This window comes from Parasteatoda tepidariorum, chromosome 10, assembly GCF_982258835.1.
Source record: "Parasteatoda tepidariorum strain Cologne lab strain chromosome 10, Ptep-v5.0, whole genome shotgun sequence".
In the NCBI taxonomy this organism is placed as follows: Eukaryota; Metazoa; Arthropoda; class Arachnida; order Araneae; family Theridiidae; genus Parasteatoda; species Parasteatoda tepidariorum.
In genome coordinates, this window is record NC_141764.1 from 69728327 (window position 1) to 69756271 (window position 27945).

The window sequence follows — 27945 nt, forward strand, 5'->3', positions numbered from 1 at the left end:
ACCCTTTCACAGATGAAAACAAAATATATGTTAGGGTAAAAAATTAGTAAAAAATAAAATTAATAAATATAAAAAATTTAACAATAGAACTAATAAATATAAAGTTTATATGAAAAATACTCTTTTTCATAAGTATTAACATCTCAAAAAAATAAATAAATTGATAATATAAAACCAATAATAAAGATTTGATTTGAACACACAAGAAAAAAATAATTATCTCATATTGCTTTCACAACATACTTGTATTCTTAAAATTTTTGAGCATTTAATTATGAAAAGCTTCATAACTTTTAAGTTAAGTAGATCATTAAAATATCACAAAAATAAAGCTGCAGTCATATGAAAGTAGTTAATCATTTTCTTCTTCAAAACCTTTGTTTTCTAGTTCTAAACTACAACATGCTCTCTAAACTAACAGAGTGCTATAATTTTGTAAATGACACATTTTTGAATATTTTTTAAGCATTATATTACAAATTATTATTGAATATTAAACTTTTTGTATTTAAAATATTAGAATAAACATTTGGGTAACAAATGATGCAATATTCAAATGCTTTCTCTAAGCCAATTATTCAGAAAATATCAATGTAGGATTCTTTCCTACGATTTAACTTTAGAAAACACCATTAAGGCTGTTGTTTTCTATAGTTAAAGACTGAAAGTAATGCCAATGCAGGAAACTCTGCATTGACATAATCCATGAGAAATGTCTTAAAATTAGCTTCCAAATTTTATACAACTTACAAAGTTTTGCCACAGAAAAATATGAAACTCAAAAAGAACCTTGATATGTCAAATTTTTCTTTCTTTAATTAAATATATTTTAAAGTACACCATTTTTTGAACATCAATTCAGTGATAGTTGAAATTTTGTTAACCTTTTTTTAAAAATTTTAAATTTGAAAATTGCTTTTTATACAATATCTTATATTAAGATACTTTTTTCGGCTATAAATATTGTAAAATATGAATAATAATTCTAATAAAATTATTTTATATTGTGTAAGAACAAGAAAACTTGCATTCCTTTTATTTATGAGAAACATGTTAAAGCTAACTTATCAAAGTTTGTATAACTTATAAACTACAGTGGCATTCAAAAGCTTCAGTTTTACAATTTTTTTTTTTTTGGCTTTTGACTGTTTAAATGAGTGAAAAACATATAATTTTCTTTTAATCTATTAATGTTAACAAATTTAAATAATATCAAATTAGTTTTATGAGCATTAACAATTGTAATCATTGAAACTAAAATAAGCTACATTATTTTTGTGCTCAAAAGTGACCAGTCAATTTAGTATTTTTTGCTTAACTTGGACATTTAAAACTAATGTAACAATATTGATGCTTTACAGTGTTCAAGGCAATTTACCGACCTTAATCCCATATATATATATATTTATGGGAAACAATATAATGTCACATTAAATAGGATCAATAGTCAAATAAAAACCTTTCATTTCCATGTTTGCAACTAAAACTAGAAATGTGCATCATTAACATTATATTGAGACTATGCCAGGTAATTGTCGTTCTGTGTTTTTGCTGCAAAAATCAAGGCTACAAACTATTAACAGTAGATCCTTTTAAAATTTTAATATTGAATTTTCGATTCGATTTATTAAAAAAAAATTTATTAAAGTTAAATCATAATCTAGCCTCGTACTTTTGAACCAAAAAGTATCGTAGATTATTTTAGTATTTATGGTTATGTATCTTCATAATAAATAAGTAATAATTTGATATTATTTGAAGTTGGTTATAACAAAAAATAAAAATTATTTTTTTCCCTCATTTAAACAGCAAAAGCTGAAAAATGTCACAAAAATATTCTGGTCAGACTTTTGCATGCCCCAAGATAACTTGAGACTCAAAGATTTTGCTATATCATTTTTGATTAGAGATTAATACTTAGAAAAGGAAATAATTCAATGAATTAAAAGGCAGATTTTTTCATCATTCACTATTTTTAAATTTCAATTTTTAATAGATTTTGTTTTATTTTAATAGAATTAGAAACAATACACTTTTTGGACAGAAAACTATCCCAGATAAAGTTTTTGATTCTAATTGTACAACGTATTTTAAAACGTTACTTTTAATATAAATTTGACATTAGGAAACAAAAGACTTATAGAGAAAATAGACTTTTTCTTCTTTTTTTTTGGCAAACAAATCTGTGGAAAAACACTACCAACATTCTGATATTTTAACTAAATAAGTAGATAAGTCCATATTCAATAAATAAATAAAGTATAAAAATAAATAAATAAAAGTATATAACATAATTCGTCGACTAATGTTCCTTGAGCAAAAACTGAATGAGGTGATTTCATTTAAAAATACATCATAAAATTCGTGAGAAATCCAGTGAGATAAGTTGCAATATTCTAAAGAACATTCTAGGTTACAAATATTCCAGGCTTCAGTACTTGAAATTTAAGCTAACTTCTACAATCATCATTTTATCTTGATCTTGTACAGCTTTAATTTAAACCCTAGCACATCAGTTAGCATGGCTGAAAATGCTGATAGCACTATAACTTTGGTAATGTTGTAAAGATATGAATTTGCACACAATCCAGATATTTTGAATGGACTCTCGAGTTCCTAAAAAAGATAGAAATTCTTGATTATAGTTTAGACAAAATATTATATTATTAATACGAGAATCATGTGAAATATTTTTGCAAATACAGGGTACTTCATATAACTACCCTTTAATACAGAATTTTTTAGTCATACCGTAAAGAAAGCCCTAACATATTCGCATCGCGAACAAATGAATGCTGAAATCAGTTAGCATCTTATTCCAGAAATATTTACTACAATCAAAGAGAACTTTGATTAAACAGAAGAATAACTTGAGAATGGCATAGTTAGTGATACAAATCTGTCAAGAATTACGATGCTCAAGAAAATCAGAGAGCAAGTGATTGCTGAAATCAGCTAGCATCTTGTTTCAGAAGTATTTGCCACAATCAAAGAGAATTATTTTGATTATATATTCAAACTTGGGATCAATTAGTCTAGTCTTAAAATTTATATTAATTCCCTCTCTTTTCAGTCTAAAATCTCTTCAGATATTATTTTATTTTTACAAACAATTTAAATAGAAAAACATCTAATGCAGTTTTCAAAACAAATATACATTAACTTAAAGCAGGGGGGGAAATATAAAAGTTTTTAATTTACTACTTCCGAAATTAAAATCTGAAAATGTACTTTGGCCTCATTAGATAAAACTAATTAAAAGCAGAATTTACAAACAGAAAATTGATCACTCTCAAAAATCCATATAATAAGTTTTAAAAACAGTAATGAAACACTTCAGTATAACATAGCATTAACTTCCATAATGATACCTTTAATAAATCTGCAGCCAACTTCAAAACATTGTTAGCCAATATTAACTCTTCTTTTTTATGAGGCTTTTGTTCCATGTGCAAGTAAAGATTTATCTATAAAAAATAGATAAACTTTGTTAATAAAGTTATAAAATTTAAAAACACTCTACAACAAAATGTAACAAATTTTGACCTGAAATTAAAAACAACTTCAATTTAAAAATGCAATAAAACAAAAAAAAATTTGACCTGAAAGGAAACATAACTTTAATTTAAAAACACAAAACAACAAAACGTAACAAATTTTGACCTGAAAGGGAAAAAATACAGTAAAATAAGTAAATCTAACAAAGCAAAATAAATTAATACACTTGAAATTTAATAATAAAATTTTACTTTCTTCACCATTACCAACAACCATTATCAATTGAAAAGGCTTATCTGAACTTTTTTCTTTTTTTTAAAAAAAGATGTTATTTTCGCTCTAGTTTCCTGTTTTTCTAATTTTATAAGGCCATCTTGTTTGTGATTATTTTCTTAGTCAGATGATGTCATGAGAATATCAGCCTAAGATGTTGCAAGTTCAGTGATCAACAGTTCCTCAAACTTTATGGCCAGCATATTGCCATGCCATTTTTAAAGTTTAATTCCTTTGACAAAAAATTTTGTTTGTTATTTTATCTACATTACTTCTATCAGTACAAACTTCACATGTCGTTGTCATCATCATTGATACAACAATCAAGAGTCACCACTGGTCTTCTCAGACTCAATCTTGCCAGTTCAATACACTAACAGTTTTTAAATCTGCTATAATGGACTCCAGGCAATAAAGGTTTAGGCACTCTCTAGCTCTACTACCAATTTGTTTACATTTAAAAATCTTGTGAGTTGGGCTAGTTTGTCAATAATATGCAAAAATGCCTTCAAATCTCATTTTGTTTAACTTTATAAATTTATAATATCCTAGTAAAAACTAGACGTGTATCACACCATATTTAAAAATCCTGATAATCATTCTTTAAAATAAAAATTATTTTTACAAATAGGAATTTTTCTAATAAAAATGCAATGGGCTGTCGACAAGAACAAAATTATTTAATTTTAATTATGGATGCTTGAGTTTAATATTAAAACGATATACAATAATCTTACCTATAAACACATAAAATGGAGTTTATAAAATTTAAAAGCATACCTGTTCAGTGATAAGTACAGATAAATTCCTGTATTTTTTATTGATTTTAGTTCCTATAACCATAAAACGCAGCAGATAAAGACCAAGTGTCATTGTCCAAAACGAAAGCTCCCAGCAGTACAACTGATCTGTGAATTGCCCTTCTTCCTTTAAGAACTACAAATAAAAAAAAGGCCAAAATGATTTCTTGGTTCCAAAATTTATGAACATTTAATTAAAACATATTGCTTTTAAATTAAATGCTCATAAATTTCATTAAAATCTTACTTAAACGACATTATTAATACAGAATGATAAATTTATCCTAAAGATATATATTTATCCTAAATATCTATGTAATTTATCATAACATAATTCTTCACGTTTTCAGATTATTTTCGTTTTTAGAAACACCAGCAACAAAAAAAGTATTTAATACTCGATTTTTTACCAAACATGTTATTCACGTTTTTTGACTTTTAACAGTCTCTGATGTTAAAAAGAATTTAATTGGATAAACATTGCTCATATTTCCTAATGGCATAAACAAACTTGTATAAAAGATAAACAAATCGCATGCTCTTAATCCTTAGTTGCTAAAGTAATATTTAAACAGTCCTTTTTTATATCTGCATAAAATTTATCAGCTTTTTCTATATCTTTTTAAGAGTAGTATTTAACTGAATAGACATTGCGCAATGTCTATTCAACTGGAAAATTTCTGATCTAATGATCAGATCATGTATTTAACATGCATTCTTAATATTTTGAAAAAAATATCATAAGTATGCAAATTAATAATGCATATTAGTACATGATCTGATCATTAAGTCTGAAAAATTTCTGATCTAATGATCAAATCATGTACTATCATTCATTCTTAATGTTTTGAATAAATTATCATAAGTAGCAAATTAATAATTAGTATTGCATATTAGTACATGATCTGATCAGGGAGTCAGAAAATTTTTTGATCTAATGATCAGATAATGTACTAACAAGCATTCTTAATGTTTTAAAGAGATTATCTTAAGCATGCTAATTAAATAAGAGTAGAAAAAAGTTATGAGATCTGAAACAAAAATGTACTTTCTCTGAATGCACATACCTTTTTTCCCAAAAATATTGGATGCCTAACCTTCAAAATAAGGAAAGCAGCTGTAATCTTGTCTTAATAGTTTAGACAGGAATTCAATTAAAAGTTTAATCCCCTTAATGTTAATTTATTCTTTCGCGCTTAACACAGTATCTATGGAAGCATTACAACCAGGGCCGGATTAACCTATAGGCACATGCCTAGGGCCTACGAAATTCAGGAGCCTACGAAAAACTTGGGAGAAAAAAATTTGTTGGCAAAAATAATTTAGCTTTAAAAACAACAGGTGTATTTTGCACAAAATTATGAAGATACAAATAAAAATATAATATTTTTCGGTAATAAATTATTTTGCAGAATCTTATGATCTAAGATATTACTTTTTTGCGATTTTTGGATTCAACGAAATCTTGTATTATGCTGTCGAATTGCAGATAAAGTTCGATAAACAAATTTTTAAATTAAAATCCATATTAATAAAAATGTAAAAAAAAATGTGCAAGAAAATTTTAGCATATATTTTGAAAAAAGGGGAGGAGTGGGGGAAGGAGGGGAGGGCCCAAAAACGGCTGTGCCTAGGGCCTACGAAAGGTATAATCCGGCTCTGATTACAACCAATCATAAATTCACTAACTATAGAACCATAAAACTCTTTTATGCAAAGATAAATTCTCGAAAAAATAAAAATTTTAAGATAGTTTATCATTTATTATTGTTTTAGTTTGAAAAAGAAAGAAAATAATTTTAATTATACGGTATACAATAGTTTTACAATATTTTACAGTTTTACAATAATTCACGCTATGTAATATTAAATGACAAAATACAAAAATGAAACAGAATTAGTCAATTAGTTCTTGAGAAATGAAAGTTAAAAAATATGACTAATTTTAATGTTTATTGTAACACAACAATACAGATTCAATGGTTACTGTATAAGTATTTATTCTTTAAAAAAATTTAGAAACAGACCACTAAATTGGATAACAGTTTATACTATTCATTTTTTACTTGCAACATTATTAAAGTTCAAATTTTGATGACATTTTTAATTTCTATAATTTTTTTTTCTTTTTTTTTTTTTTTTTTTTTTTTTTGCATTTTTGACTTTTTTGTTTTTTTATTTCATTTTTAAATACTTAGGGTCTTTTTTTGACATTTGTGGGTTTTTTATTAGGTCATTTTTTACGGAACTTCGTTTTTGATTTTTGCTGAAAACGTCTAATCTCGAAATTGAAATTTTATTTTGTAGACTATGTGAAACAAAGGTTGCAGCTGAAAAACGATTCACATTTATCTGCCATATTGGAAGGAATGTTAATATTTTCCAATATGCAGGAGAAAAGTAAATCGTTTTTATCCAACTTGCTGTCCAACTTACTGAAACAAAAAAGCAAGCATCTCGTTGTTTGTTTGAGCAATGTAATTCATCTAAAGAATCAAGATAATCACCATTTTACAAAGAATTGTGTGGGATTTTCCTGTCTGCAAATATTTCTCTTACAGTTTATAGAAAGACACACTGTATACCCAAACTGTTCATATGGAATCCACATTGTAAAAAATTTACATTGACAATTGCTACATTGATATTTTGAACAATATTAGAAAAAATTAATAAGAAAAAAAAATTTGCCAATTGACAAAATTATTTTTTGCTCATTTTTGCATTTAACAATAATTTCAAATAGTAATCAAAATAAAATCTCAATTTCTACTGATATAACATGTTCAAACACAATATGTTACATGAAATTTCAGAAAAAAAAAATGATTGACAAAAATTGTTTACCTGTATGCAAAGGAATGATACTATGCACACTTCAATAATAAATGTGATGGACACAATCACATCAACTGAACGTTGAGGTCCTAATTTCTGAAAAAGATTGTCAATTAATAAATAATCTTAAATAGATAAAAAATCAAGTTTGAGTATACGTTTGATAAAATAATAATGTATTATTTCAACTTTAATTATAATAAACTCGAATTAGCAACAAAGAACTTATAAAAAAAATAAAAAAAACTTCCGAGTAAAACTTCAAAAATAAAGGTTTAAAAAGATCCATATTAACAAACAATACTTTCATGATTACTTTTGTCCTGAATTGAAAATTTATTTTACTGCACTCAAACTTTTGTACATAATTTGGAATAAAATAGCTGTTTATAACAACATAAATCATTTTTAGAATTTTATCAGAAAATTTTAAATAAAAAAGCCTAAGGAAAACCTACTCTAAATATGAATACAGGAAAGCAAGGTAGAAATATTATAATTTTTAAACCTTATTTCACAGATAAATTATGAAAAAATTTTCTTGATACCATAATATTTACTATTTTATGAACAGACTGCCTGCTTCATATTAAAATCATGTCATTTCTGAAAATGTTTAATTTTATAAAGCCAATCTACACTTAGGGAAAAATGCATCAAATTTAAAATAACTAAAAGTTAGATTGATTACTACATTTTATTTTCATTTAATTTACATTTGACATTTTAATTAGCCTTTTATGTACCGACATGACATTTAAGTCCCACTAATATTATTTCCATACAGCATGGAGACAGAATAAAATATACTATCAAAATGTATCTGTCCCAGTAATAAGACTTTTTGTTTTATCATTACTAGTTGACAACACATAATTATGTGAAGTTGAACTAGGGAACTATTTAGTTGTTATTTTGTTCGGGAGTGCAATATTATGATTACTCAATTTCATTCCTCAAATCTCAACTTTTTATCTCAAACAATTTTCCAAGTAAGTCTTTCATATTTTTTTTATTCATTCACATTTTTAACTAGTTATAAAAAAAAACATTAAATGTTAAACAATAATTAAAATTTTATAATGTGTTGTTGTCTTCGTAGGCTATTAAAGCAAGGGGTGCGATTGGTCTTGTTTACCAGTAACGCCACTTGTAGCCAAGAATTCGACTTCTGCCACACCCATACGTCACATCTGTTCATAGGATGGACCCATTCATTCATCCCCAGATCGTAATTTTGACCAAAACCAGAGAACGATCAATCTCCAATTCAGTACCCCCAGAGGTATAATTTGCTAAGGGAACATGGAGGACTTTATGAACTAACAGATTTAACGTGAACCAGTCACTATTTACTACACGGAAAGTTTTCGGCAGGTTGGATTCAAACTCCCATTCTCACGAATGTGAGTCCAGCATTCTGTCAACCAGGCTATCCTAATCTTTATAATGTGCTCTAAGTGCCAAATTAAACATTTTATGTAAACTATGAAAATAATATGGAATATTAAAAAAATATCTGTCAAAGAGTAAAATAGGGCACATGGGCCAAAAAAGTTTAGTACACTTATAAAAATGTTTTAGTAATTTGGTAAATAACTCGTTGTACACGAGGTACAATTATAAATTTACAAAAGTGAAATGTTAACATTTTGCTTGATCAGCAAAATTTGAAGATTCAGCAAGATATAAAAAATTATAAAAGTTTTTGTAACTTTGAATATTTCGTTCTTTTTTTTTTTTGCTCTAAAGTTTAATTTAAAATATCAAGCACTGCTCAGAGATTCACCTACTTCAATAATTATGTAAGTGATGATTATTGACAATGAATGATGATAGGCCCATAGCTTTTCACCATTCATAAGCAGTTTTCATCCCAATTCCTTAACACTCCCCTCTAATATATTTTTTAAACTCTTACCCACCAATTTCTCTAAAAAGTGTTATCCGAATCTGTAACTTTCATTTTGTTCATAGTTAGTAAAATTAAATTTGTTATTTCTATGCTACACATCCCTCTAAACTTGTGAAAATTAAAAAATTATAATTATTCAGGTAGAAGAGTTTTTTATTTTTAAAACATATGCCTAACAAAAAAACGATGATAATGAATTTATTAAAGAATTGTTTTAGCATGCTTCGATATTGTAATGATTCCATTCTTGCAAATTTGATTTTAAAAAACGGTCAATTTTCAAGTCCAGTGATTTTATCAGTGGCTGATACTGTATAATATTATTTAACGATCTCCTGCTACATATTTGCTTCGAAAACCAAAAAATGGTGAATAAATGGTGAACATTAAATTCAATATTTTAGAGATCTTTTCCCCTGGGAATATATCTATAATTTTATAGCACACTAAAATTTGCAATTGTTTTTTTTTTAAATATATTTTAGCATATGGTTAAAAACATTATTGTTTATTTCAATACAGTAAGACAAAATACAAATCAACTATAAACTATATCAAAAGCTATCTCCATTAGAAACTACTGAAACTATAAAATTTTTTAAAGCATGAAAAAAAGAAAGATTTTAATATTTATTTTTAAAAATTACATTAAATTTAAACGAGTAAAAGCGTTCATACAGTTATTAAAAGCAAATCATAAATTAAACAAATTTACCAATTTGTTGAGGTAAACAAACAGAATTTGCACAAAAAAAACTGACAAAGCTTACTTTCAAGTAAGACTGGGTTGATAACCATGTTTTAACATCTTTATTTTTGTAAAAAACATGAACTGAACATAATTTACATGAAACAAAACTTTACATAACGTTACTAACTTCATGCAAACTCTGTTATTATGAAAAACATGAACTTAACATAAATTGCATAAAACAAAAATTTAACAGAGTTCTTTCTTTTAAATAAGACTGGATTAACAAACATACCTTAATATTTTTAAGTTTATTAAAATTTCATTCGTGTTAAGAACATGAACTGAATAAAATTTGAAAAGAAATTAAACTGATAGAATTTTTACCTTTAAATAAGACCTTATTGATAACCATATCTTAACGTTACTAACTTCATGCAAACTCTATTATTGTGAAAAACATGAACTTAACATAAATTGCATAAAACAAAAATTTAACAGACTTCTTTCTTTTAAATAAGACTGGATTAACAAACATACCTTAATATTTTTAGATTTATTAAAATTTCATTCGTGTTAAGAACAGGAACTGAATAAAATTTGAAAAGAAATTAAACTGATAGAATTCTTACCTTTAAATAAGACCTTATTGATAACCATATCTTAATATTCTTAACTTTATTCAAACGAAAATGAGGCAAATCAGATCTTTTAGCTCTCCTTGAAGAGGTAAGATAACAAAAGTGTTTGGCATACAGAAAGCGCTGAAAGAAGTGCAAAAATATACTATTAAAAATCACAATTTCAATTTTAAGAAATTAGAATTCAAAAATATGTTTTCATATTACCTGGGTGAAGGTTTTTTCAGCAACTGATAATAAGAAGAAACATCCTAGACTAAGTACAAATCTTTCAAGCATAATAATCATTACCACAAGTTTTACCCTAAACAAATTAAAGATAAAATATTATCATATATAAAGATAACTGATAATAAAAAGAAACATCCTAGACAAAGTACAAATCTTTCAAGCATAATAATCAATACCACAAGCTTTACCTTAAACTTAGCAAAGATAATATTATCATATATAACGATAACTGATATTAAGAAGAAACATCCTAGACTAAGTACAAATCTTTCAAGCAAAATAATCAGTACCACAAGTTTTACCATAAACAAATTAAAGACAATATCACATATATTATAATATTATCATAAATATCATATCATATAATTAAAGATAATAAATTATATGATATGATATTCATGTAGACTGCCATAGAAACATACTGAAAAAAAAATAATGAGAACCAAATAAACAAAATAAAAAAGTTTTTGACGAAACTTCTGCCTTTATCAGAAAAAGGTAAAACTCCTAAGCAATTGATTATTCAAATGGAAAATGCACATAAAAAGAATTAAACAATATTTGCAACGCTCTTTGCTTTAAATTTTGATACAATGCTCATTCTGCCAAACTATATGCTTTACTACTGAATAACAAACACATACATTTTTAGAGCAATTTATTCTTGACGGGGCTATAAGAAGGAATTATGATAAATAAAAATTTCTAAAGTGGAAATGCTTAAATAACATTAAAACAATTCTATAATCATTAATTAAATCTAATACTGGATGAAAAATAACAAGCAATAAATAAAATTGTTTTTAACAAAACATTTAAAAAATCCCAAGCAAAGTTTTTAATTTTTGTAATCCAATGATGAATTCTGGTTTTAAAAAAACGAGGCACCATTTTTAAACAAACTACTGGACTGAATACAGCTGAGCACTGACAAATTTTGCATTAGAAAGTATATGCATGAAATACGAAAAATTCCCCTAAATAAAAATAATAATGTTTATACAAAATGTGTCTGTTTTTTAATACTAAAAAATTTATTATTTATTTATAAGAGTAATATTTAAGTTTTAAATTTCAAGGTTTGTTTAGTAGAAAAAGTATTTAGAGTCGTTTTTTTATCCATAAAATTTCATTTTTCATGTTCTAAAATACACATGAATAAAATTATTTTAGATGCTTTGTAATAAAAAGGCATTGATCTAGAATATTTAAATTATAATTACATTATACACTTAAAAGAAATTGAAATTAAAAATAAAAGATACTGCAAAGTCAAAATTAATTAAATTTCTTTCTTTTCCCAGAAATTAAGTGAATAAAACAAAATAATAGAAAAACACTCGTTCAACAGTTACATTACTTGTAGAAAGACAAAAGTTTAACAAAAAATAATCAATGCAATGTTTTCAATTCTTCTCTTCTTCATGAAGTAAAAATAAAATAAATAAACGAAATCAACTTTATACGATGAGTAACATAAATTAAATGACATGGATGAGCCACTAGTGATGCTAGAATAGCAAAAAAATCAAAAACATACTTTAAGTTTGGTCCTAATACTATATCCAGGAAGCTATCGGTAATTTTGACAACCTCTTCAGTTGTTGGAACATTCAAAGTCAAGATATCAGTGGCAACAGTCGGTACATCACACACAGACAGTCCATTCCGCAGACGAAAAAGTAGAGGAAGCAATGATAAAAGTGTCGCACAAAGCACACCAATGTATAAATACTCTGAGTGGTGCTTGGAAGAGTCCACTTTGTGTATAATTGCAGAGCTGATATCCAGGGCAGTCAAATCAACTTTCTTGCATTCATTGAGTTGCCAAATGGTGCAGCTCACTTTAAGAAAAAGTTAATCGAGCAGAACCACATTATAGAGATTTTTGTTACATAAAGAAAATATGAAAAATACATAAAGAAATCAAGTAGAAGTTTTTTAACATTAGGCCCATAGTAAAAGTAAACACTCGTAAAAAAAATGCAAATAGAAATGAAGTAAAATATTTTTAAAATTAGGTTAATTTTTTTATATTTTTATTTCCAATGAGCTGCACAATCGGCCTTGCCGATGAGCAGACCTAGTGCCTTCTCCAGAGGTGGTATCCACTCTTTCAGGACCACCACAATGGGTGAGATACTGTTGGTCATGTTAATTTGGACGTCTAGTTTCTGCCACACTAGATGGCAGCACCAAGACTCTATTTGGATGCTAAAATGCACTGGGAATTTAATTTTGCCGGAAATGCCAAAAGCCAATAAGGCACTCCAAGGATCTTTTACATGCCGCATAATCATGCGACATGGCCGCTGAGGATTTCCTGCATCCCGAAAATCCGGTGTCTGGGCCAGCGATCGAACCCGCAGACTTGGGCTCAGAAGGCCGACGACAAACCAACTGCGCCACCCAGCCACTAAATTAGGTTAATGGTATCGCTTAAATTAAAAACCCATATAATATACTTATAAGAATGGAATTAAGACGAATGCAGTATACTCTCTAGCACGGTAGAATGGATACTGTATACTCTCGATATTACAAAGTTAAGGAAAGGGAAGAATTTTGAGATAACAAACTCGGAGTTAAATATATTCTAAAAAGTAGAAAAATATATTCTAAAAAGTAGAAAAATATATTCTAAAAAGTAGAAAAATATATTCTACAATAGTACTCCAAAAAGTCATGAAACATAAGAATAACTACTAATAATTATGCATGTAACGACTATGTATATAATGATAGTTGACCATAAGTCTAAATACAGCAATGATAATTTTTAAAAGGCAAAAATAATTATGCATTAAATAGAAAAGAATTGGTTTACAATAAACTTACAGTGTGATTTTTCTGAAAAAATTAATTTTGTGTTTTGAGAAATATTAGACATAACAAGGTTTTAAGAAAAAAACTCTTAGACATAGGAATTCAAATTAATATTAGGTAGATATGTTATGCCAAAAGGGAAAAATATTTTTTTGACATAACAAGGTTTTCAAGAAATAGAAGTTCGATATATCGAGAGTATACTATATATTAAATGTTACATTCATAGTAAAACTAAGCACTCATACAAAAATACATAAAAAATTAAATTATATGTTTTTTAACATTAGGTTTGCAATAAAACTGAGCACTCATATAAAATACTTAAAGAAATGGAATAAAAATGTTTTTCATGTTAATTTTATGGTAACCCTAAGGATTCATGTAAAAATAAAGTCATAGAAAATGAATATGGAGATTTAATTGTTTTTTTAATTAATAACTAAAACTTTTTTTTGTATAAGTGAAACATCAATAACTGATACTTTGATTGATTGATATGGGGCACCAAGCTCAAAGCATAAAATTTATGAAATAATGCATTCCAAAGTGCGCACTCAAATCAAACAGTGCTATAAACTATGTGAAGTGAAAAAAAAGAGAAAATACGAAGATGGAAAATTCACTAGGGCACCTCAGGTTTTGAGAAACCAAATTTATCTAAAAAAAAGAAAAGAAGCTCCTTGAAGGGAAAATAAATTGAAGGTTATGAAAATTTAAAACATATAGTGGAATCATGAGTCGCAATGGCAAGGTATTGCAATGGGAATAAAACGCTGGCCTTCTAATGAGGTGAGCCAAGTTCGAATCCCAACACTACTTGGTCACTATGAATCTGCATTGCACCAGCCAAAGTGCTGATGTGAACTATCCTCAGTGGTAGACGGATCATGGGTTAGAGTTTCTTTGCCATCAGGCTGGCCATAGAAGGTTCTCATGGTCTTCCTCTCCCTGTAACGCAAATGTGGGTTAGTCCTCCATAAAAGAAAATGTCTCCCAACACTTGATCCAGGAGTTCCCTTTTCTTCTAAATTGGGTTCAAAATTACAAGGCTATGGAATTGAACACTAGTCGTAAACTCAAATATTAGGTCCGCTGCTCAAGGATGGTTATAAAATAAAATATAGTGGAATCATTATTTTAGTGAAACAAGTTGCATAAAGCATACATATGACTTCAACGAAAAAAATTTGGCGAAAAATAACTCTCAGACTTTAGAAAGACAAGTCATGAAATGGTTTCCATATGAATTTGAAGGGATCAAAGTGGCAATGAATTTCCTCAGTGACTTTAATCCTAAGGAAAGTATAGCTGTGACTATCAAGTGACTAAAGTCGCAATAAATATTCAGGGGAACTATCATATGATATCTCAAGATAAAGTAACATTTAAGTCAGATTATGACTTCCTTGTGACAATTCAAAATGGTCACCAGTGATTGTGACTATTTTTGACTTTATTATGATGTCACTGTGACAATCTATACTATCTGGGTAGTTTTATGGATTAAAAAAAAAAGTTCTTACCAATTAAGGATAAAATTTTAAAAACTAAACTACACCTCCTTTTTAAAAGAATTAAAAAAAAAAATACTACATAATAAAGGATAAAAAACTGCTAAATAATAACATAAAAATTTTAACTTTTTATGTTATTATAGGATAGCAGCTGATAGTATTTTGTTTTTCAGGTGTAATTCAATAACATCAAACCAAACGAGGGATTACAAATAATTACCTGAATGAGAAAAACAATATAACATTAAAATAGTTCGTATCAGTAGCAAGATTCATTTAACTATGAACATAATACTTTTATCACAGTAAGGGTAAAATGAAAACAAATTAATGTTTTCATTTTTCGTATTGAAGAACTGTGTTTTGTATCCCCAAATATTTAAAAAAACATGTTTTTCACATTCAAAAAAATTATGAAAAATACTTCATGCACATATATAATAAGGGAAATAAATTTTAAATCTAAGTGCAGCAGTGTTAAACTAACTTAATATCATGCTGCCAAATTATAAGTCAGAAAAAATACCTTTAAAAAATAACTTTACAGTACAGTTTTTTTTTTAAATAAATACTGTAATTTGTTTAAAAAGTGAAAACTGCTAAAAATATTCAAAATGTTATAAGAATATAAAATTCCTAACAAGTAAAAAAAAAATGCTGTGTATTTAAAATAAATCAGTCACTGCTAAGAATTAAAGGTAAATTTACAAAAATATCATAACAATGAAATGTAATAAAATAAAATGAAATATTATACATTTTATATCAGAGCAAATCGAACAGTCACCTGCTCTTGGGCGGTAACCTAAAAACAAAGGATAAGGAAAAGGATCAAAAAAAGGAACTAAGAACTACAATGCTTGCAATAACTAATGCATGAAAACATAAACCAAATATTGAAAAAAAGAACTACATAAAGTGAATACATGCAACATTAAAAATTCTCTTTATGGAAAAAAAGAGTGAGGAAAAGAATGATACCTTTATCTAATCCAATATATCCCACACTTGGCACTTTTTTTGAGGGCTAAAAAATATTCATAATAAAATTTAGAACCAAAGCATTTAAATTTTAAAAAAATAATAAAATGTATAATTAACAAACTTTTAAATTATATGAAATACAAATAGTACGCAAATTATATGAAATACTGCCTACGTTCTTTACAACAACCTATCATTACTGTGATACTTCCATCATAATAACTGATGCACAAAATCACACTTTCTATTTCATAGACACAATCTTGTTTCAAATGCCTATAATAACATCTTAATTGAACTAGGCATTTCAATATAGTAACCAAAGTTTTGTTTCATTTTATTTAATTTCTAGAAAACCAATCCAAAAAAAGGTGTAAAACATTTTTGCACTTTCAAAATACACATTTTTAATAGATGAAAGGTTTAGAGACTCAATGCAAGTCTCCATTTCTTTTGATTTTGCATTTCAATAAACATGAAACATCTTGAATAATCTATGAGTAAAGAAATAGTGTCAGGGCCACCTAATCTTATCCTAGGGTGGTCAAAGGCATACTCTATAGTATAAAAATTTATTAATATAAAATAAGAACAAGCAATGTCAAAATTAGTTAAAAAGATTTGTATTTTGGCTAAAAATTACGGTCACTTTTATCAATAAGTTTAATTAAAATTTTATCTAAAAAAATCAACAAAAATTCCTTCAATTAAATGAGAGACTTATTTAAATCATGAAGAGTTTCTTGCAATACTTATTGCAAAAATCAATTTCTGATATTTTAAAACCTTTTCATTGTTTTTCTTGGATAAGACAACAGAAAATAATTCTTCACAAATCTATGAAACTGTTTTGACACAAATTTATAATACGAATAGAATAATAAAACAGGTTACAAGTTAAATATGAGAATTTTAATTTCAAAAAAATCATAAAAAAGAGTTAATTGTAAAATGAAATAGAATAAATAATAGCATATAAAAAGGTGGTAAAAGGTGATTTTCGTGCTATATTATGAACAATTATTGGGACTGTTGAACTGTTACATGAGCAGTGTTGTTGTTTGAAATATGAAATCTGTGATATTTTTTTTAAAAAATAGATTATGCCATACCTCATGAATTTCCCATGCAAAAGGGTTTTCTGAAGGTGAAATGTCTGAACTATTTCCGCCGGAACAATTGGAAGAAGAATCTGTGCTGTCGCTGTTACAGTCTGTGTTAGTGATCAGTGGCCAATCTAAATCAGATTGCTGAGGCTAAGAAATAATAAAAATACTTTAAATGAAAAACAAAATTATAAACTATTAAAAGAAATCATATTTTCAGCAATTTTTATTTGATTTTTATGCAGCAATTTATAAAAATATTCAACCTATTGAACCAGATCATTTTAAAAATATATGCATACTTTTAATCAAATGATAATTAAAATACTTGACAACCAGACTCTGAGTGTCATCGCTTCGTGTTCTCGTGCCACAGATCCTGGGTTCGATTCTCACAAGGTTGACTCAGCCTTTCATCCCTTCAGAGTCAATAAAAAGGGTACCAAGCATGCTTGGGGACTAAATCCCTGGGATTCCGGGATTCCACGTTCGGCTGACCACCCAACCAAAACGTCTGCTTCTAAACCCCAGAGTCAAAGGTTAAAAAAAATGAGATGGGCAAAGTAGGCCTTGGCCCTCTTAGGGCTGTCGCGTAGTGAGTTTTTTTAGTTTAATCAAAATTGCCAATATGTCTATTAATAGACCAGCTATTCGTAAAGTCATGCTTCAGAAACAGCTGGTACAGTACATTATAAGTTCGCTGAACTAAGAGACAAATATATGTTCAAATCCTGCAGCGAGCAAAGATGCTTCTCCTTTCTAATTGTGTTTTATTATTTTTGTATTCTAGTTTTACAATTTGCCTTAAAGCACACCCTGTTTAACATACAATAGGCAGGGTCTAATCATCATATAATCTAAGCTACTTATCATTGAAAATATTTGACAGCAATATCACAAATTTGAAAATGTAGCATAATGTTAATTAGTTGTGTGGTTTATAAATTTAGCAATTTTTTAATAGAAATTATAGGATTACAAAAGTGCATTTTTCCTTTGATAGAAAAGTAATAAAATTAACTCCAATAAATAAAAAGGTAAATATGAACAGAATTAAAATTAACTCAAATATAAAAACTAAGCAAATAACAATTAAAATTTAACTAAGTAAAACTAAAATAAAATAACAAAAATAGTCCACTGTACAGCGACTTTGTAGGGACGAGATGTAGTCTCTTTGTAGGATTCATTGAAAAAGCTGAACTGTTTCTTTTTTGACCATGGTCCATGATTTTATTTTCTACTATTGCATAAATTATATTAATGCAAGAATTTTTTTAAAAAAATGTGTTACTTCAATTGTGATTTCGTTTTAATAACTTTTTCTCCAGTTTTTTGAAAGAAGAAGTTTACATTGGATGAGATAATATATCTTCTTAAAACATCAATAGTATTAGATGCATCTGTTATTAAGGAACCAGAAGTGACTCATTTATTATTTCATGTTTCTTTCTTCTTTATCTTTTTTTCATGTATTTTTATTCAACTTAACAACTGCTGAAGATGAATTTATAAATTTCATCTCCATCAGTTGTTAAGCATCATCTTCATAATTTAAGAAATCCTCCAACTAAACATCTTCCTCCTCTTTCTTAACTCTTTCCCAATCCTGTCATAGAAAATTGCCTTTTTGAGATAGAAATTCAAAGTAAAGTTTCTACACATCAAAAAATTTTGACATTAAAGAAAGACACAGTGGTCTTTAACAAGAGATTTTTCTACTATAAAGGACCACATCATATCTTCCTTATAACAAGACTAACATTGAGTATCCTTCATTATAGACTTAACAGTAACTTAATTTAACGATTGAATTTTACATAAAAAGCTGAATGTAAGAAATATCAATTAAAACTCTGAAAACATTAAAACTTCAAAGTTTAAAAACAGCATGTCATGGTCAACTGCAAGGTTACACAAAACAAAATTTTTAATTGCTTATTTTAATTTTAAAAAAATGTCTTGTTGACAACTTGTTGTAGCCGATTTTCTCAAATCAGTACAATGTCAATTAACATGTTCTAAAACTAAGATCTTCAACTATTGCATTCAATACACCATAATTTACTATTCTACACTTTCTAAAGCTGATCAAATCAATACAATAAATATTACTCTAATGTTCAAAGTTCTAATAAATTCAAAGCAAGAATTGGAAGCAAATGCTAAACATATACATACTTGAGATGGTGTATTTGGGGAAGTAGTATCTGCTTCAGATTCGCAAGAACTTGAATAACTCGGAATATTCATGGACAATTTCAGTGAGCCGGGTAATTTTGGCCTTTTCTTTCGAATAATGGATCCAAAATTACAGTTGCATTTTGTAGCTGCATTCTGATTATTCTGCAGCGGCACATCAGAAGACTGTTTAAGAACGCCACTGCGCTGAGTCAATATATTATCTGCAGATAATCTGTGATTCTGAAGGGATAAGAATGTACCATAGTTTTCCTGTTTTCTCTGCACAATCCCTTCATCAGAATAGCGCCTGTTAGCAATATTATATGAACCAGAATCTAATTTGGAGGTTGAGCACTTGGTTTGTTCCTCCAATTTATAATTTTTTAGATGACCAGGCAACGATGAGGATTTTCTGGTCACAAAAAAGTCGTCACTAGAGCTTAAATTACCATCACCATTGATATGATGTGTTCTAACATCTAAATCACCCGTCTGAACTTTTGATGCCTCAGTTGAAAGCTCATTGACAGTTTTTACTTCTTCATTAGGTGGGTGATCTACACCATCTTGGAAGGCAGAATCGTTAGATATGTGACTAAACTGGCTTTCTTCACTCAGGTTGCGCAACTTTTTGCTCTTATTTGTTAAAAGCAGTGAGCTGGATTCTTCAAGGACAAGTGCAGAATCTGAATCTTTAATTTCACTTTCTTCATTAGTACTTTCTGTTTTGTTCTGATCAGCAAGGGAAAACCTTAGACTGCGACCTAGAAATAAATGCGAACAACAATCACTCCAAATTTTTGTAGCACATTTAAAAGAAAAATGATTATTAAATTGCATTGTTAAAAGGAGAAATGCAAATTAAAAATGCAAAATAAAAGGGAACAATTACAAATTGAAAGAATTCTTTTAATCTCAAAGTTTAATAAGATCATTTCCACATGTATTCATAATGAATTATAATTATAAATACATTTTGTCATCATAATGAGTCAAATACATCATGAAATAAATAAGATCTCCTTTAACTTTAAAAAATAAAATTGGTTAAGAAACTTACAATCAGACATCAATTACAATAATTGCTTTTAACACGAGCAATTTAAAACAAGTATCATAATGATATCAAAAACAAGTTTCATAAAGATATCAAAAACAAGTATTATAAAGATATCATTGCCTTAGATATTACTATTTCATTAAAAACTAACCTTAAGAAATAAAGCAGGGTTAGAAAATTTAGAAACAATTAACTAAGTATTTTGATAACAAAAAAAGTTAAAATAGTTTGAAATTTTACTCAAAGTTCAAAAATCAATAAGATAACTCCATTAACACATTTTTAGAAAAATCAAAAACTAACTGAAGGGCACCACTTCAAAATCAACAAGCTTTGAACAAACATTAGATAAAGAAATCTGGTTTTGCAACAAAACTGTAAGCTATATAAAGTATCAAAATGTATTTTTGCTGTCATAATGTATATTTGCAATGTATGTTTTGTTATGTAATTGTAAGAATCAAAATGTTTGTTTTTTTTAGTCCCACATACATCATGATACAGCTACTTTTAAAACTGATTTCTTTATTTGTCTGATCATAATTAGGACGGGCAAGCAGGACATTTAACCACTGCCCAGCACAGGTGATATTCGAAAAACGTTGCAATATAACAGTTGCGATATCTGCCTGTTAATATTCAGCTGCACACATAAAAACTTCATATACACCAAACTATGTAGTCTATAAGATTTAAGGAACTTAAAATTATTTAAGCAGGGCATATAAATACAAAATTCCTCACTTCTTAGAGCCACTAAAGTTGCGTATTTAAAAAAAAAAGGAAGCAACAATATAATATGTATTTAACGAAATTTGAAAAAGAAAAAAGATGTATATTCATTTATATCAATAAAATAAGCAAAAATGTAAATTTCTAAATGATTTTTTATCCTAAAGGCACTACGGATAGAGAATATGTAAAGGTTACTGAAAACTCCTTAGTCTAGAGATACAGTAAACTGTCCCATTTCCGGAATTGACGGGACTTCAACAAGTTTCGAAAATTGATTTTTTTGGATAACAGGTCTTTAAGGTAAACAGACATCAAAATATCCATATTCAATAAAAATTAACACTTGCCAATACCAATTTTGGCATCTATCATTACAGATTTCCACCTGATTTTTAAAATCTCGATATTTTAATATGGCATTATAACATGGCGGGAATTCCGAGTCAAGCATTTACTTCATAATATTTCTCGACCCACTCGATTAGCCACAAATCTACAGTGAATCTGAGTGGTTTTCTCTATCGTTTTTTTTTCCAGATTTCCTCATGGTATTAAAAATTTCAATGTTTTAATATATTATTTTGTTCGACGATTTTCGAATCGTGCATTTGTAGAATCATTTTTTTAGGCACAGAATTAATGACTATTCACCTATAAAACCACATGGCTTTATTGATCGCATTTTCGTTATTGCCAGTTTTTCACAAACCATTTTTTCAGACACTGGATTTGTGACAATTTTATTTTCTACGCAGGTGATCCTACTTTCAACAGGTTAGGATTTCCACACAGTTTTAAAATTTTGCTTTCTTTTTTGATATACTAACACCATTACGATCTGCATATTTCATATTGCGCTTTTAAATAATCACTTTATGAAACGCTCTTGACAATTTTATCTCAAACTCACAATATTCCTAAAATGTAGGAGTTTTGTGCATTCTGAAACTAAGAGGTAGTAATCTTTTTATGCAAAACGAGAGAGAAAAATATGCAATATTTTTCATGCTGCAATGAAATGCCTTTAAAATCGCAAAACTCCAGATTTAGTTTCTGTGATATCCAAAAAAAATTTCTCATATTACAAAACAAATTTAAAATCATAAGAGAGCAGATTTTCCTCCCTTCATACTTTTTTTAACAGATTGAAAGTGTAAAAAAATCTTTTTTTTTTCTTTGAAAAAAAGAAAAAAGTTTATTTTGATGGTTAAAAAGTGTTCAGAAAATAGACCCTTCTGCAAATGGATATGGGACTTTGAGTTGTAGTTCTGCGTTTAAAAGCCCTCCATTATTTTAAAAACACAAAATGCACAACATCAAGCTGCTTTTGAGTGCCATAAATTTATCTACTGACAGTTCAAATTTAACACTGATTTAATAAAAAGCTAATTAAGTTTTTTAGCACGAGGACTTAATTAAAATTTACAGAAATACAAATAATAATAATTAATTGTCATAAACACAATAACATATAATAAAAAGAACTTATTCTAGATTATTGTTCCATTCTTTAAATAAGAATAGAACAACTTATTCTTATTCAAAGCACTAATTTTATTAATCAGTCAGGTCATTTATAATAATAGCAATAATAAACTAGACATTTTTCAACTCTTTAAAGGCAATCTTTCTTATAAGTTTAATTTACTACATATGAATTTTTACTGAATATAAGTACAAACGCATAAAAATATGAACCAGATTTGATGCTTTTTTACAAATTTTTGAAACGTAGTCTCTTCTATGGTTTGTGAAAATTTCATAATTAGCCCACCAATATTTTTCATTTAATTTGATTTTTACCTTCTTTTAAAGTCTTCAAGCAGTTGCATCTTAGTAGTTTTTTGTGACTGTTTGAGGCAGGGATGTTTTTGAATAGAGTTCCATCAAATTTATCTTCTCCGCAATCTGATGCTGATTCTGCAGATGACTTAGATTCTAAATCACAGCTAACTTGTTTCTTAGGTTGTTTACTTTTAATTCGCCTTCTGCAAATAATAAAACAAATATACTAATAAACCCCTTAGTGAATGAAGTCAAGCAGTTGCTATTGCAGTTTTATTTGAAGTTCAACTAATTAATATGAATAAATAAGAAATAAATGAGAAGGAAGGTTGCAGCTCTATAACAAAAACAACACACAGTTTTAAAAGTGTGAATGGTAGCTCAGAGAATAAAAGGTTACAGCAACACTTTTGGCTTATAAAATTATAAATTTTTTGACTATCTAATAATAAATATAATTATTATACATAAAACATCCTTCTGATTCAAAAGAAAATATTAATACTACAATGTAGCATACTCAAATTCTAATTCATTCCAAACTCATTCAGAGCTTTAACAAAAGACACATAATTTTACAAGCATGGAATGTTAGCTCCTAAAATACTATACTAATAAAACCCTTAGTGAATATACAATAATGTCAAGCAATTGCTATTGTAGCTTTATTGGAGATTCAATTAATTAATATGAATAAATAAGAAATAAATAAGATGTAGGGTTGCAGCTCTATAACAAATCATTTCACGATATTTACTGACTATCAGTAGTGGTCAACAAGAGGAGAAGTATTGCAATGTCCTTCTGGAATTTTTAGAAGTTGGTAGATCCCATAAGCCGCCTCTCTCCCTCCAATTTTAACTTTTGAAAATTTTCAAAAATTTCTTGGCTTATGCTCAGAAATATATAGCAATATTTTTGGAAGTTTTAATAGTCGATAGTAGTTGCATTCAGATCAAGTAATTGGGGGAAGAGAAATTATTTTGCTTAAATTTTTTTCATTTGGCCAATTTTTTACACAGATTAATTGTTCCAGTTTTTCACAAGCCAGTGAGAGCAATGACTCCATTCGTACAAATGATATCGGGAAAATAAGTTCACTTGTGTCATATCAGACTTCCTAACTCTGCTACCATTTCTTCCGTTTTTGATTGTGAAAGTTTCTTACAAACATTTTTTAAAATAATATAAAGTAACTATTCATAACAAAAATAAATATATATATTATTTGAGAAAATTAAACATGAAACTTAAGAAATGGCAAATATTATAAACCTTTTATCTCGAGCAAGATGCTTGCGTCTTTTTTTACTAGTAAACGTTGCAACAATTTGGGACAAAACAATTCCAAGAATAGACATCATAGCTGCAGGTGTTAATATTTCAAGAATAGGAACTTCCTAAAAATAAAAATGTTTATTATGGTATTGTGGTGTGTAGGTACACTTAAAGTATCAGAAGGTTTACAGGTTAAACATTAAGATTTTATGAACCACATCACAAACATATACGCTACGGCAAAATAATAAGATTATAGAGAGATAGGACTACACGTCCTTTTGCAATGAGTTTTAGCAGAGAAAGATGCTGTGTTCGGTTCGGATCTCACCAGAGAAATTAATTAGCCACACCTTCAATGTGCAATGATTGGCTAGATTTAATTTGAGAAATTATATTATTGGATTAGAATTTTGATAGACAGATTTTAGTTTCAGTTCCCAATTTTGGGTTTCAGTTTCAAATTAAAAGTTTCACTTCGCGAAAATTGTGATTGACGCATAAAGAAAAGAGAAAATAGTTATGGGTCACCACATTATAAATAAAAATTTTATCATTTTTCTAAGCATTTGTGAATTATTTAAATTATTATCCTAAATTTAATAATAGCTTTTTAATTTCTATGCATTAAATATATTATACAATGCAATATAAACAAATAACTTAAAGTGAAAAGATTTAATATAATAACTGAATGTGTTTAATGTTAAAAAAAACTTTTAAAAGTACTCCATTATTCTTACATACTATATGCAACTAAAATTATTTCTTGACATGAGCATTTTTACCACTATAAAGACTGAAACTTAGTATATACCTATGTTGTCCAAAAGCAGTAAAAATGACTGGATTGTGTAAGAATAACTAAGGTGTAAAGAATTTGTTTAAAATTAATTTTTAATATTTCTTATCGTTGTATAAAAAGTCACAAAATTCTAAAAAATTGTGTCACATACATCATTGTTTTTCTAATTAAAATTAAAAAGCAGTCAAAATGACTTCCTTGGGCAATCTAGTGTTAAAGACAATAAATTTAATCTTTAGATAGTTTTTTTTTTCTTTATAAAGTAAGTATTTTAGAACCATAATTCAATCTATATTGCACATCACTCACTACCAACTCCTATGAACTGCTACAAAATTATTTTGTTAAAACTATTTAATATTTTCAAACCATTATCAATATTATTTAACATTTCTTAAGAAAATAAGCACAAATATGAATCAACTCCAAAATGTTTATCATGTTTTCTTTTTACCTCTATACATAATTTATTTAACAATAATAGTTACAAGTTTCTAGAATTTCAGTTTTATACTTTTCTGAAAAATAAAGCACATTTGTGTAATTTCATAACTTTCTTAAGACAGAAAAACTTGAATTCACAGAAAGAATTTTTCCTGTTTTCTGTCTAGATTCCTTCTTATCAAAATTTTGTTTTGGAAATCTCATCATTGCAAAATATTTCAAACAAAACAAGTTTTGTAAATAACTTAACCCTTAGAATTTCCCTTCATCAATTAATTATATTTTATAATCACCACACATTACCATCTTATTTTACTATTTCCAATGTCTCTCGAAAAAATATTTAAAAACAAAGAAAGACACGAAGGTGCTTATAAACTTAGTAATTTAATAAAACGCATTTCAACTGACATTTTACTCCCAAAGGAAAGACTGTCAAAACATTAGTGCATAGCATTATCAGTTAATTATAAGTAGGACTGGGTGATAAATCGATGTATCACGAAATATCGATTTAATACATAGATCGGCAGGCTGATATAGCGACTTTCATTTTAGGTGAGGCATCAGAAATCTGACTTAAGCTGTCGATATAGGACCACGATCGCAGCTTAACGATACTACACGCGAGGATCCTTGCCTACACTAACGATACATCGTTATATTGCGATGTCGAACAGATGATACATCTCGATGTAAAATTTCTTACATCGCCAGTATCTTCACTAAGCAAAACGTTTGTTTCCTCTATAATATATTTATATTAAAAATTTGATATGCATTTTAAAAAATAATACAAATAGCTTACTACTGAATAGAGACTAATGTGGTAGCTAAAAGAAGAAAATATTCACTTAGTGCAAATGTCTATGGATTTCCACTCATAAATAGAAACAATTTTCACATAATTCAGAAATAGGCTTAATGATATTTCAGGTATTTAATATGTCTGAAAAACAAATCTCCTACTATATTCAAAAATCATACATTTTTAGAATCATAGAGGTTATAACTTCAAAAATCAAATTAAGAAACTAAACCATGTCAAAAGAACTTCTAAAAGATTGTCGTAATATTCTGTTTCCCACAATGAATCTGACTTTCTTTGCTTTGGAGTAGTCTGAGTACACTTAATTATCTCAGTCGAGAATAAAGCTAATTTTTCATGCAAAGATTTCATTTAGATAACTAATTGGACACAACATAAAACTAATGTGATATGCACTGCAACATAACAAGTTTATTTAATTAATATTATTTTAGAATTCCCTATGAAGAAATATTCTTGTAAGAGCAGAATGAAAAAATAAAACAGAATGAAAAATAAAGTAATTTCCTTAATTTTGTAATTATTTTTACATGAAACTCCTTCCTTTTCCCAGAGATGAGAATCTGAACATTTTTTAATGATCACTTATGATTCGAATCAAGTCAAAAAATTTAGTAATATATTTACATTTGAATAATAAAAGAAATATATTTTAATAACACATAATCATGAGTCAGATTAAACAACAAACTGCTTCTCATATACATATTTCTTAATAAGTTAATATAGATACAAAAAAAAAATTAAAAATTGGAAAAGAAAATTCACTTACTAAAAAATCTTTATCAGATGCAAAGAAATAAAGTAAAAGAGCACCAATTTGTAAAATATATAAAAAGACAAGTACACCACTGACTAGAGAATTTGTTTGGACCTTCCACCTATAAAAAATAATGAAATCATTAATTGATACATCAATATTTTGACATTTACAATATACTTCACTTGACACCTACATCACGTAATGTTACAATATTTTCATATATTTTACATAAATTCCTTAAGAATTATATTATTGATCAGGACGGAGCGTAAAGTCGACATATTTCTCTAAAGTCAATGAAGACCACTTTTTTATTAATAGTGAAACCAGTCAAGTTGACCTCCAATCTAAATTGGCCTTTGAAGGAATAATGTATTCTTAAATTTAGATTAATGAAATATGAGTAATTACATGTCACGCATTTCTTATAACTAACATAATTTTGAAACTTATATTTTTGATGTTTTGCTTGATTAACGAAAAACAAACATGATTTTAAAAAAAATTTACTTTTAAAGGTAAAATAAACTATCTGAAAATGAAGCGCATAATAAATATAAGGAAAAAAAATCTTTGAGCAAATGTAGAAAACACCAATTTTTAGTGTCAAATATTTATTTAATAATTTGACAAACAAGCATTAAGCAAGAATTTAATTAACATATTGACCTAAATTTTAATTTCTGATACCTATTACATAACAGTTGCAAATAATGATGTTATTTGTAATTAACACAGCCTT

At 27.5% G+C, this 27945-nt stretch overlaps 1 protein-coding gene across 5 annotated transcripts in view; it reads right to left on the reverse strand.

The window, feature by feature from the left end:
• Positions 1-1442: 1442 nt before the first annotated feature.
• The window catches only part of phtf (putative homeodomain transcription factor), a 32333-nt gene continuing 5830 nt past the window's right edge, over positions 1443-27945 (reverse strand). For 3 of the 5 annotated variants that reach the window (XM_043042977.3, XM_043042975.3, XM_043042976.3), the window contains exons 6-19: positions 27213-27321; positions 24360-24484; positions 23103-23287; positions 19502-20268; positions 17327-17470; positions 16212-16257; positions 15988-16035; positions 12428-12731; positions 10864-10960; positions 10648-10779; positions 7419-7505; positions 4552-4707; positions 3372-3467; positions 1443-2616 (exon numbers count right to left, since the gene is read on the reverse strand). In XM_043042977.3, coding sequence (XP_042898911.1) covers positions 2467-2616; positions 3372-3467; positions 4552-4707; positions 7419-7505; positions 10648-10779; positions 10864-10960; positions 12428-12731; positions 15988-16035; positions 16212-16257; positions 17327-17470; positions 19502-20268; positions 23103-23287; positions 24360-24484; positions 27213-27321 — 2446 coding nt within the window. In that variant the 3' untranslated portion in view covers positions 1443-2466. The remainder of the gene's footprint in view (positions 2617-3371; positions 3468-4551; positions 4708-7418; positions 7506-10647; positions 10780-10863; positions 10961-12427; positions 12732-15987; positions 16036-16211; positions 16258-17326; positions 17471-19501; positions 20269-23102; positions 23288-24359; positions 24485-27212; positions 27322-27945) is intronic. The other 2 variants (XM_087154274.1, XM_071184064.2) reach the window with 2 other exon arrangements.